This window comes from Eurytemora carolleeae, unplaced genomic scaffold (assembly GCF_000591075.1).
Source record: "Eurytemora carolleeae unplaced genomic scaffold, Eaff_2.0 scaffold777, whole genome shotgun sequence".
NCBI classification, from domain to species: domain Eukaryota; kingdom Metazoa; phylum Arthropoda; class Copepoda; order Calanoida; family Temoridae; genus Eurytemora; species Eurytemora carolleeae.
Genome location: NW_019396828.1, coordinates 120,956 through 133,830, shown reverse-complemented (window position 1 = coordinate 133,830; position 12,875 = coordinate 120,956). Strand labels below are relative to the sequence as shown.

The 12,875-nt window shown below is 33.3% G+C and overlaps 1 protein-coding gene across 2 annotated transcripts in view; it reads left to right on the top strand.

Moving 5' to 3' along the window:
- The window catches only part of LOC111709136 (acetylcholinesterase), a 32,666-nt gene that overhangs the window by 12,833 nt on the left and 6,958 nt on the right, over positions 1-12,875 (top strand). For both annotated transcript variants that reach the window (XM_023482742.1, XM_023482743.1), the window contains exons 3-8: positions 95-201; positions 916-1,016; positions 2,586-2,732; positions 5,089-5,197; positions 8,519-8,608; positions 11,152-11,264. In XM_023482742.1, coding sequence (XP_023338510.1) covers positions 95-201; positions 916-1,016; positions 2,586-2,732; positions 5,089-5,197; positions 8,519-8,608; positions 11,152-11,264 — 667 coding nt within the window. The remainder of the gene's footprint in view (positions 1-94; positions 202-915; positions 1,017-2,585; positions 2,733-5,088; positions 5,198-8,518; positions 8,609-11,151; positions 11,265-12,875) is intronic.

Here is a 12,875-nt window from a genome sequence, read left to right as displayed (position 1 = left end):
TTCAAAGTGGATTTAAAAAAGAGAATGTGTCGAGTTCAAAAAACACAAAGACGAGAATTATTCCTGTTTTTTTTTGTATCATTGTATTTTCCAGGTTTCAGCATCCGCGTCCTATCAAGCCCTGGACTGGTGTAAAGAATGTTACCGGAAAACCGAACAGTTGTATCCAGATTTCCGGGATATCTTTCCCAGGACACCCAGGAAACCATTTTGTACGTAAAACTGTGAACCAGGAATATGGGAGGTGGGATACAGGATGCAGGATACAAGATGCAAAATAGAGGATACATGATACAGGATACAGGATACAGGATACAAGATGCAAAATAGAGGATACATGATACAAGATACAGGATACAGGATACAGGATATAGGATACAGGATACAGGATACAGGATACAGGATACAGGATACAGGATACAAAATAGAGGATACATGATACAAGATACAGGATACAGGATACAGGATATAGGATACAGGATACAGGATACAGGATACAGGATACAGGATACAGGATACAAGATACAAGATGGAAAAGTGAGGATACATGATACAGAATGGTGGGAGTAGAGAGGGGTGGGGTAGAGACAAAATAACTCCGGAATGTTCAAAAGTCAAATTATAAGATATGTCAAGGCCATAAAATAAATGTCAAAATAATTCTACTAATTCTACAAAAAAATGGAATAAAAGGGATTTTTTCAATGCATATCTATGTGACATCAAAGAGGACCATTAACGATTAACAATAGATTGTTCTTTGTCAAAAACAAAGCTATACAATAGTTGTTTTAAGTTATTGTTGAAAATGTTGTGAATATCAATTAAATTATGTAGACGGTCCCATATAGAAGAAAAATGGAGGTTTTTTGTTTTTATTTAACTTAAATCCGAGATAAACAAGATGTGGTTCAGGAGAGAAGGTTTGGGTTTATAATACTCCGATAAGCGAGGATTGCCTGTATCTGAGTATAACTAAACCAGCCGGAGCTTACAACAAAAACCTTCCAGTTATGGTGAGTAAAACCCATATTTTGCTTTTCTTAACAATCTTTGCTTATAGATTATTAGAAAAATATTAATTTTCTTAACCTTTAGGTTCTTTTTATAAACCTTTTTTAATTAATCAATGATTTTATAATTATACTCTCTCCTAATCAACTTATCACTCTAGGTTTTAATCAACTGTCATTTTCACCATAATAAACAGGGTGTCCCACGAAACATGACAGATGGTGAATAGTTTAAAATATCTTCTTCCATAATTTGATACTAAAGAGACTAATAACATTTTTATATGACAGTTATACTATGATAAAATTGATTTCACAGTAAAATATATATGAGTTTAACATTTTTTTAATGAAATAAACTGCAAAAAATCTTTAATATCTAATTCAGTATGTGGAAGAAGACATTCAAAACAATTCACCAACCGTATTGTTTCGTGGGACACCCTGTATTTCGTTGTAACCCAAAACATCTTCAAATTGCTGATGAATTTCTGTAAAATTGAGAATACATTAAAAATTAATAATCAAAATAGCCATGTTGTAAAACTAAAACAATAAACAAAATCAGAATAAAGCTGTACAAATATAGGGTAAAATAATATAAAGAGAGAACAGTCCAAGAAACAAAAATATATATATATATGTTTACAAAACAAATACAATGTACACAAATCCCGATGAATGACAACATTTATTACACTTTAAACTGATTTAAAAATAAACAAATTGCAATTGTTTATTTCACGTTAAATAAACTTTTCTTTCTTCTTATCTAATCTAATACCATTGCCAATTTTTTTTTCTCGCAAATTAGCGTTTTTATTTAATTCTTAATTTTAATTGGCTTTGAATATAGTTATATTCAGTGCACTTTTTAAAGGGAGTGTTTGCGAAACATGAACGGGGTATAGGCTTACATCAAAAAATAATCTATGGTGATTGCTACTAATCTTACTTCTATATTTTCGACTTAGGCCTATACCTCCTTTCATTTTTCGCGAACACTCCCTTTAACTCTTAAGGTCTTGCTAAGATCAAGTCATGTTTATAAAAAGTCCTAAAAGAGATTTCAGAATGCCTTAAACAATTCACACCAATGGCAATCCGCTCTGAGAAATTTGCCAGTCACTTGCTAAGTTGCTATTAAAGCCATGGATTTACAGGGTGTCCCACATCAAATTAGACTGCGTCAATGGGTCTAAATTACGATTTGGGGGACAAATCAGAAAATTTAAGAAGAATGAATCATTTTGAAAAATTTAATAAGGCTAATTTTTTTTGCAGAAAATGCTAGATTTTTCGAGTATTATGTGCGTATTTTAGCGTTAAAGATTGGAGATTATCTGATATGATGTGGGACGCTCTGAATAATATGATATAGAATTGGTGTATCATAGACACTATTTGTGTCTGTGATGTTTCTATGATGTCTATGGGTGTCATGCAGTGACCAATTTTTAATGAATTTATATTTCCAATGGTTTTTGGATTTTGAAGTTTAAAGACAAAAAGTGTTAATAGTTTTTGGAATTTTTTTTATAGATATTTGAACAATTATTTAATTAATTTTAGGTTTGGATTTATGGAGGTTCATTTTACTCCGGAACCTCAACCCTGGAGCTATACGATCCTAAAATCCTGGCTTCGGAGAGAAATATAATTGTTGCATCAATCCAGTACAGGGTTGCATCATTAGGGTTTCTCTTCCTTGATACAAAAGTAAGGATAGCGATGACAAATGCGATAGCGATAGCGATACTGATACCGATACCAATACTGATACTGATACCGATACCAATACTGATACCGATACCAATACCAATACCGATACCGGCAGCGATAGGGATACTGATAGCCATACCAATAGTGGTACCGATAACAATACCGATAGCGATACCGATAGGGGTACCAATTGCAATTCCGATAGCTATACCAACACCGATACCAATACCGATACTGTTACCGATACAGATACAGATACCGATATAGATACAGATACAGATACAGATACAGATACAGATACAGATACAGATANTGTCCTAGATTTACTCTATCCTATCCTATTAAGAGAAAATTCGTCCGACTCAAATTCATCCCATACGCAGTTTCAATCCTGCATAAACCTTTCTCACGTGGATTTAACGGTTCTGTCAATATTTCAGAAAACTGTGACTTTCGATCACAATTTGGCCCCTTTTACATAATTCTATAGCATTTTATCTTAAATATTTTTGTTGGCATATATATTTTGAATGAAAAAGTATTAAATAAACAAATCTGTAAGTCTTAAGACTGTTGAGTTATAGACGAAAACACGTTTGATTTCAAATAAAAGAAACCGAATGCTTCTCTCTCTTGTTAGTTCAGGGTGTTCTATTCCATTATTAGCTGTCCAGTCTTCTCCAACCTTAATTTAAATCCATATTAATACATCTTACTCTTACGGTGATCATTTGTTTTTAGTTAACTAAATTAATACATCCAACTCTAGCCAACCTTAATTTAAATCCATATTAATACATCTTACTCTTACGGTGATCATTCGGTTCTCAGATTACTCCATTAATACATCCAACTCTAGCCAACCTTGATTTAAATCCATATTAATACATCTTACTCTTACAGTTTTAATTTGACTTTTAGATTTCTCCATTAATACATCCAACTCTTTCCAACCTTCAATCTAATTCATATTAATACATCTCACTACTCCTTTATCCTGCTCCATACTGTTCTATCCTGCTCCATACTATTCTATCCTGCTCTATACTGTTCTATCCTGCTCCATACTGTTCTATCCTGCTCCATACTATTCTATCCTGCTCCATATTGTTCTATCCTGCTCCATATTGTTCTATCCTGTTACACCCTTCTCCTTTCCTTAATATATTTTGGATTTAATAATATATTATTTCAAGGTAGACCAAGTTTGATGAAAATTATATTTGTAGTTCAACTCTTACTTGTGCTAAGAAAGTATCTAAAGGAATTGACAAAACTATCTTTAAACGTGTGGTTTATATCATTTATTTAGTTTCTCGGTTTGAGGCAGTAAAATAAACATTAAGGACCTTTAATGCTGAGTTGGTCAGGCCTTTACACTAGAAACTTACCTAGCTTCCTTTTAAACTGCAGACTTACTTGATCAAAAAAACAACAATTTTTACCAATCTTGAAAATCCACCAATTAGAACAGAAATTTTTTTTCCCCTTGGAGAGGAAATGTTTAGTAAAAAATTCTAAATTCTTAACCGATCCATATTTTTATATTTTCAATATTTTGTATTTTGTGTAGATTCAGGTTNATTATAAAGTTTATTTAACAGCTTTAAAAAATTCGAAATTGAAATGAATAGTCTAGGGAACATACTGTATTAATGTACTCTACTGCATATAATTTGTGAACATTTACATGATTTGTACACTTTGAACTTCCTTTCAGGCTGAAAGGGACTGAAAAAATTCATACCGAGAGATTCTTTAAATTCCCGTCTAATATATATTCTATTCTCTATGGGAACAGATCATGTATGTATGATCAAATAAAAAGATAATCACTGCTCTTTTTAAAATTTTGTTTAAAAAACATTTTTTAAATAAATCTTAAAAAAAGATAAAAGATCTCTATTTTACTAGAAAATACTAAAAAAATCATTTTATTTTCCTGTACAAGTACTAAATAAAAATACTGTATAAACATTTCTTGCTCGACCAAATAATTATGTGTTAAAAACTTTATTTTTCTACAAAATATCTCTTTTTCCCTGTTTTCTAAATGAATATTGGTCTGACTCGTAAATATTATATTATAGTATTTCTCTGAAGGATATATTAGTTTTTCTTTAATAAATATATTCTATTTAAAGGATGGATGAATACTGGATTCATGGATCAAGGAATAATATATTCTATTTAAAGGACGGATGAATACTGGACTCATGGATCAAGGAATGATATATTCTATTTAAAGGATAGATGAATACTGGACTCATGGATCAAGGAATAATATATTCTATTTAAAGGATGGATGAATACTGGACTCATGGATCAAGGAATAAATATATTCTATTTGAAGGATGTACCTGGGAATGCTGGACTGATGGATCAAGTGATGGCTCTAACCTGGATTAAGAATAATATTCGAGGGTTCGGAGGGGATCCAGGAAGCATAACTCTTTTCTCAGGTATACATTCAGACAAAACTTTGGAATAGAGTAGGAATATCAAGTATGAATAATCAATTAGATATCAATGTTTGTAAATTTTAAAACTGTTAATTCTCAAAAGTGGCTTGCGCAACTCTGCTGCAGGAAAGTATACGTATTAAACGTATTTAAGCCCAGAATACGACAATATTTTCTATATAATTAATCAGGTCAAGGTTTCAATTGAGAATTGGTATCTTTGCATAGAGGGTTAGTTGAACATACGATTACAATCTATCTTATACATTCTAACTGATAAGAACCTCTAACATGTTGTGAAAAATTATGAATAGAATGCTAGAAATATAAAAATTTGTTAGATATATCTAACATTCTTCTCATAATTTTAAAATTATTTTAGAAGTTCGATAATATTTTTTTCAAAAAGTGCAGAGTTGTCCATAGGAAATACAAGTTTAAGGACGACCTTAAAGGTTAATTTTGGTTTGCGTAAATGATATCAAAAGATCGATTCAAAAGTATCAGTTTTTGTCAGTATAACCTTGTATCCCTTATATAATATTGTATTTTATGATACAGGGTGTCCCAATAAACATGGGAATTCAGTGACGAATTCGATATCGTCTTTTTAAATAGTTCTTTGATTTAGTATAGTGATACCCACTGAGAAAGCTGTAATCTGTAAGAGTTTCGTCTGCTATGTTCACATTTTGTTTGTTTATGTTTTGACTGCAAACGGTTGTACTTAGTAAAACAAGAAAATTGCAGTATACAAACAGTCTAACAGAGTAAACTTGTCCGTCTTCACTGTTCATCTTGCAAAGGTATTACAATGCTAATTATTAACAAAGACGATATCGAATTCGTCACTGAATTCCCATGTTTTTTGGGACACCCTGTAGTTTAGTAATTTCTTTGATGGCCGCTAGTCGAATTTTGGCGCTACATGTCCTTGCTGTTCCCTTTTAAGCAGACACACTGTTTTTTAATTTTTTAAATAATATTTTTTAGAAATTCAAATGTTTTTTATACTTTTTTCATAAAGTTTTGAATTGAATTTGCAATTATGCGTTGTAAGGATCGAAAATCGTCTAAAAAATAGAATAATTTTAAAGGCAGAACACAGAATATATTGAGTACTCTTTATTCCCTGTAGGATTGGGAACGGCTAAACTAATAATTATTTTTTTTCTTCGTTTCTCCGCATAGAAAATAGTACACAACCTGAGAATAAAAAGTATATTGAGTATTTTTTATCAATGGTGAAGCAACAAAAAAGACTTACATAAAAATTGTCACTCAAAATTCTACAATTGTTCTAGATTAGAAAAAGCCTCTAAGGGTACCGTTGATGATCGAACGGGCATTAGAAATGAAGAGTTATTTCAAATGAGGATACAATCCCTAAAATAATAATTTCTGGGAGAAAAGTTGTTCTGAAAGTGCAGATGAAAGACATATTTATAACTCTATCAAGATAAATTATGTTTCTCTAGGGACCTTCTAGAAGTTTAGAAAATTAGAACTCAAACTTTTCTTATCAAAAAACTTATTCCATAGAACCTTTTTTTTTAGATATTTCTAATAATTTTATAGAATAACAACTCTATGGTCTATATCTTCTTTAATCCTCACTCAAAAAAAGTTCAAAGTCATTAAATAAAAAACGGCGGCCGCCCCAATTCACTTTTTAAAATTTTTTTTATAAGACGCGGTTTCCTTATTTCTTTACTTTAAAGGAATATACCACATTAAATACTGTTAAACATGTGTTGATGCCAGAGTTATTTAAAAATTTAGTTTACTGCCCCTTCCGAATATATTTTATGAAACTTTTGTGTACTTTATCATTCTTCATCCCTTCATCGTGAATTTCATAATTTCATAATTCATAATTTCATCGTGAATTTCATAATGAACGTGCTATAAAGTTTTAATTGATTCCCGGATTTTATCCAAAACATTTTGGATAAAAATTTGGATACTTCCAAAATATTTTTTTCAATTGAAATGAAAATAAAATTGAAATCAACTTTATATTTTGGTTTGTTTCAAAACATATCTAATCTAGAAATAGCCATTGAAATAAGACAAGTACATTGAAATAAGACAATTACATTGAAATAAGACAAGTACATTGAAATAAGACAAGTACATTGAAATAAGACAAGTACATTGTAAGACAAGTACAATGAAATAAGACAAGTACATTGAAATAAAACAAGTACATTGAAATAAGACAAGTACACAAACGTTTCATAAAATTACCTATAACACTAATATTTTGGCACGACGTGCTTTAAAGTTTTGGACTTAAATTTTTTTTTTATATCTCGAAGGTTCTTGATGAAGAGTAAATTTAGGTCCCAAAAACTTTATAACACTGCGAACCAAAATAAAAGTTTGTGTTATAAAGAGTTATTAAGTGAGATATAAAAAGAACTTTATTAAATCTGGTCAGTCCCAAAGCCTTGTGAATCAAATACTCAAGAAATGGAGTCACAGTTTCTTTAAATTTGGACTAGATCTGGAGTAATGTCTATTGTCTAATGAGGAGAATACAAGGTTTGATAAACTTAGACAATATTCCATTCTCAGACCTCAGATCCTTTAATACAGTGAGACATATAAATCTGTGGACTAGGAAAACCACAGTTAAGCAATTTAATGATGTATTTGACGCCCTCTCCCTGGAAATTGAGCTGACATCCCCCCTGAAAACTGAAAAAAATTAGGGCACAGCGGGGGCAGTCCCATTTATTTCATTTTTAATATTGGATTTTAAGATATTTTTGACATTAAAAAAAATTGTTAAGTCATAACAAAATACATTTGAAAACACAGAAGCCCAGACGAAGAAAAACGTGTGTGGTCGGAAAAAATAATTAATTGTGGTGCAGACCAAAAAAAGGTGTGGTTTGCCTTTCCCCCCTTTTAACAAAATGGCGCTTAAAAATGTAACACAGGACTAAACTTTTGATTTTTAACGACTAGCAATAAGTGGCTTGCTTTGGCAGAAAGCAGCTTGTGGCTTCCGACTCTTAAATCTTCTAAAACATCTAAATGACTAAACTTATTCAGTTTAAACAGAATAGGTTTTTCCAGGAGATTTTTTTAAAGTTCTCACCTCTTATGTATCTTCCGCACGCGATGCTTTTCAGGAAAAAAAACAGATTTATCAAAATATATTTAAGAAAAAAGTACACATTTATATAATACATATAGACAAACTATATAAAACTAGTTTGCAATAGGTTGATTAAATAAACTAGATGAAGTTCAGATGTATATTACAGATCATTACACTCTACAAACTGGTATAAATTTAAATGATTTCAGAAAGCGCCGGATCTGCTAGTGTAGGGTTCCATCTTGTTTCTCCGCTCTCAGCAAACCTTTTCCATCGAGCCATCCTGCAGTCAGCTACAGGTAGGTAGTACTAGGTATACTTGGAGCAGTAGTTCACGGAGTAGGTATACTTGGAGCATTAGTTCACGGAGTAGGTAGACATGGAGCATTAGTTCACGGAGTAGGTAGACATGTAGCAGTAGTTCACGGAGTAGGTAGACATGGAGCATTAGTTCACGGAGTAAGTAGAGATGGAGCATTAGTTCACGGAGTAGGTTAACACGGAGCAAGTTCAAGGAGTAGGTTTAAATGGAGCAGTATTTCACAGAGTAGGTTTACATGGAGCAGTAGTTCACGGAGTAGGTAGACATGAAGCAGTAGTTCACGGAGTAGGTAGACATGGAGCATTAGTTCACGGAGTAGGTAGACATGGAGCACTAGTTCACGGAGTAGGTTTACATGGAGCAGTAGTCACGGAGTAGGTTAACATGGACCATTAGTTCACGGAGTAGGTATACATGGAGCAGTAGTTCACGGAGTAGGTATACATGGAGCATTAGTTCACGGAGTAGGTATACATGGAGCATTAGTTCACGGAGTAGGTATACACAGAGCATTAGTTCACGGAGTAGGTAGACATAGAGCAGTAGTTCACGGAGTAGGTAGACATGAGCAGTAGTTCACGGAGTAGGTATACATGGAGCAGTATTCACGTAGTAGGTATACATGGAGCAGTAGTTCACGGAGTAAGTATACATGGAGCAGTAGTTCATGGAGTAGGTAGACATGGAGCAGTAGGTCATGGAGTAGGTTTACATGGAGCAGTAGTTCACGGAGTAGGTATACATGGAGCAGTAGTTCACGGAGTAGGTAGACATGAATTCACTTTCATGTCACGAAAACATCCTTGGCTGGATAATTCTCTTATTTCTGGTCCTCCTCTAAGTCCACTGCTTCCCGTTTCTCCTGTGCTGAAGCACCATAACAAATTTCAATTTCTTAAGGTTCACAAAACTCCAGTGGGAAAAGTGCCCTCTCCAAGTTTGGGGAAATTACGATATTCTTCTGGTAAAGCATCAATCTCAGATGAAACACCAGAAACAGGATCAGAAGAACCAACCTGTGGAGAAGCATCAGAACTAGAAGAAGCTTCATCATCAGAAATAAATCTAGGGGTGGAGCTTGGAGCCAAATGTGTGCAAAGCGCAACAAAAAAATTTCCCCTCACCCAATAGGAGCACCTGTGGAGGGGGGATTAAAATTCAAAATATTTGGCTTCTTGGATATCAGGCATAAGTATGAGTATACTTTTTAAAGGTACACATACAGTTATTTTAGTATTTTTACTTTCGAGATAGTAAAAGACATTTTTAAAATGAAAAACTGTGGTGAAAAAAAGTAAGGGTACAATTGTAATCTATTCTTTCATTTATATGTTCGCATGGCTGGCCAAACGGCTGAACCAAATGAACTAAATTTTTTTGAGGAAACTCATGGGTACCCTTGGCCTTCGGGTGTCATATAGGCTAAAAAATTTAGTATTTTTTTTGCCTTTTTTAAAAATCACCTCAGCAAACTCTTCAGTGTAAGATTTGAGAAGTGAGATAGCTCTGAATTCTAGGAAGAGGCACTGCCGCCCTTGCCCCCCCCCGTATACGCCCTTGTTTGAATGGAGTAGATGCTCATGGAGTGGAGTGGAACCAAGAAGTTGAAGGAGTAGATAAACATGGAGGGGAGTGGAAGCAAGTAGTTGAAGGAGTAGGTAGATATGGAGTTGAGTTGAAGCTGGGTAGTTGATGGAGGAAGATGCACATGGAGTGGAGTGGAACCAAGTAGTTGATAAAGTAGGTAAATATGAAGGTGAGTTCAAGTCGGGTAGTTGACGGAGTAGATAAAGATGGAGGGGAGTGGAAGCAAGTAGTTGAAGGAGTAGATAAACATGGAGGTGAGTTTAAGTCGGTTAGTTGACGGAGTAGATAAAAATGGAGGGGAGTGGAACCAAGTAGTTGACGGAGTAGATAGGAAAATCCTAAATCTATCAAACAGTTTGGTATATAAAATTTTCTTTATCTATTCTAAATGTACAATATATAAAAATTCCTTTGAAAACTTTCAATACTTAACAAAAGAGCAAAATATATTGAATCTCTGAAAATCAAATTCTATAGAAAATTACTGCTGGATTCTATACTGGAATTTAAGCTTATACTTTTAAAATAAAAAAGTTATATGAAACTGAGCGACGGAAAATTTTACTAAGGAACCTTAAGCCCTTGTCTTAAACAACGTTCATTTAATTTGAATTTTTTAAACGTACGGTACAGGACAGTACATGGTACAGTACAGTTTGACGAACCAGAGGCCGCTCCTTCCATAAACTAAAATGGTCGATAACTTGACGTCTCCTATTTTGATCGTCAAATGTACGGAGAATTATCTATCTATTAGATAAGAATTTAGCATGAGACATCTAGCGGCCAACATATCGTCCCCCAAAGTACGTGAACTACACGACCCCTTTCTATGGAGAGAACGGGCTCAGTCCAATAAAAGTTGACCCGACATGGCAGTACTTACTGGTAGCCGGAATAAAATTTGTTAAAATCAATCACAAAATATTTTAGGTTTAAATCCTTGGGGACTAATTACCAAGGCGGAGGCGAGGCGGAGAGCTCTGTTGCTGGCGGAGAAGATGGATTGTCCCTCCGACACCACATACATCACCAACATTATCAGTGTAAGCTCTCCATGGGATTAAGTTTAATCCTTGAATGATATTTATGTATTTAAACTTTTCAAATTTATTATGGGGAGCCAACCCAACTTTGAACAGAACTTTGAAATTCAGGACTCCCCCCCACCCCTCCCCCATACTCCTTCACCCCGTTCCACGGCAAAATGTTACTGTTAATGTAAGTTTGAGAATGTAGTATTGTGGAGAAATTTATTAGGATTCATTTGAGACATAAAACGTTTTAAGTCGACGTTCAAATGCATCCATTTGGGTGGTTACGTTTTGAGAATTGATTTTTTTAAATTATTAAATAACGACGACAAAAAAAGTTTTTGAAAAATCGACAGTAAACTAATTAGATGTTTAGGAACTTATTTCTCAATAGAAATTTGTCAATAAATCAATATTAGAATCAATTATTTCTTTTTCAATATTATAATGTTTTCTGATTCTTAAAGAGTTTGTTCGTAGATATCTTCAAATGCCGTATTTTCAACAGAAATTCTGGGAAATGTACAGCAAACATTTTGTGAACAATGAGACTGTAGAATTTTTGATACATTTTTGTCGTCGTTATTTAGTAATTTTAAAAAACTAACAACTTAAATGGATGATTTTGAACATTGACTTTGCGCTCAAACTTCGTAATTACACATCATTAGCACGTCTCAAATTAATCCTAAAATTATTTTCTACAATACTACATTCTCAGTTTAACTACCATACACTGCCGGTCACTCCCTTTAAGAATAAAATGTATATGTATTNCGAAATTAATTCTAAAAATTCGCAAAACTTTTTTCATTTTAAACTTTCTTTTTTAACTTTGTCTTTACACAAATATTCAAGTGATTTTTTTCCTATGATTCCAAAAAATGACTTTTTTTACCGAACCCTCTGTGCTAAGAGAGGCAATGCTTGATTCACAACCGTACAATTTAAACCTGAGCGGAGATATTAGTATGTTGATCTCTAAAATGATGTTCAAATTGCCAAAAAAAACGTACAATAGTGGACGATAGTGATCAGTGTGAACTCAGCCCGACTGACGTTACATATATTACTCGAAATCGGGCACATTATGCCTACAGTCCTTTTTAGTGATAAAGGCAGATTTGAATAAAGTTTTTATTTTGTAAAACACCATTGGAACTTTAGTACGAGAAAGCATTAATGATCTACACCGGTTGAGCTCGATATCCATAGTGAAAACTTTTTAATTAAAGCGAGTAAGTGCTATATCAGACAGCTAGTTAATCTCCAGTTGGCCTGAGCGCAGATGTTTTTGTTGCTTCTGCTTGGTCAAACTTGAAATACAGTGAGAACCCTAACACTCTTGAATAGGAAGACGACTTTAAGTCATGACTTTAAAAGTCCAATTAACATTAGACACACCAATTGTGCAGTGTGATATAGACCTATTTCACTAAATAAGTGATTTTATAAGTTATTGGTAAACTATTTGCTATGTAACAACATAAAATGCTTACTTAAATGTCGTCTTTCTATTCCACAGTTTTTTGCTTATCACTATATGATGTATACCCGTAAGGATTAAACTCAATCCCTAGGACCACAAGATTAATCTTAAACAGGGTGGGGGGAGGGGGGGCG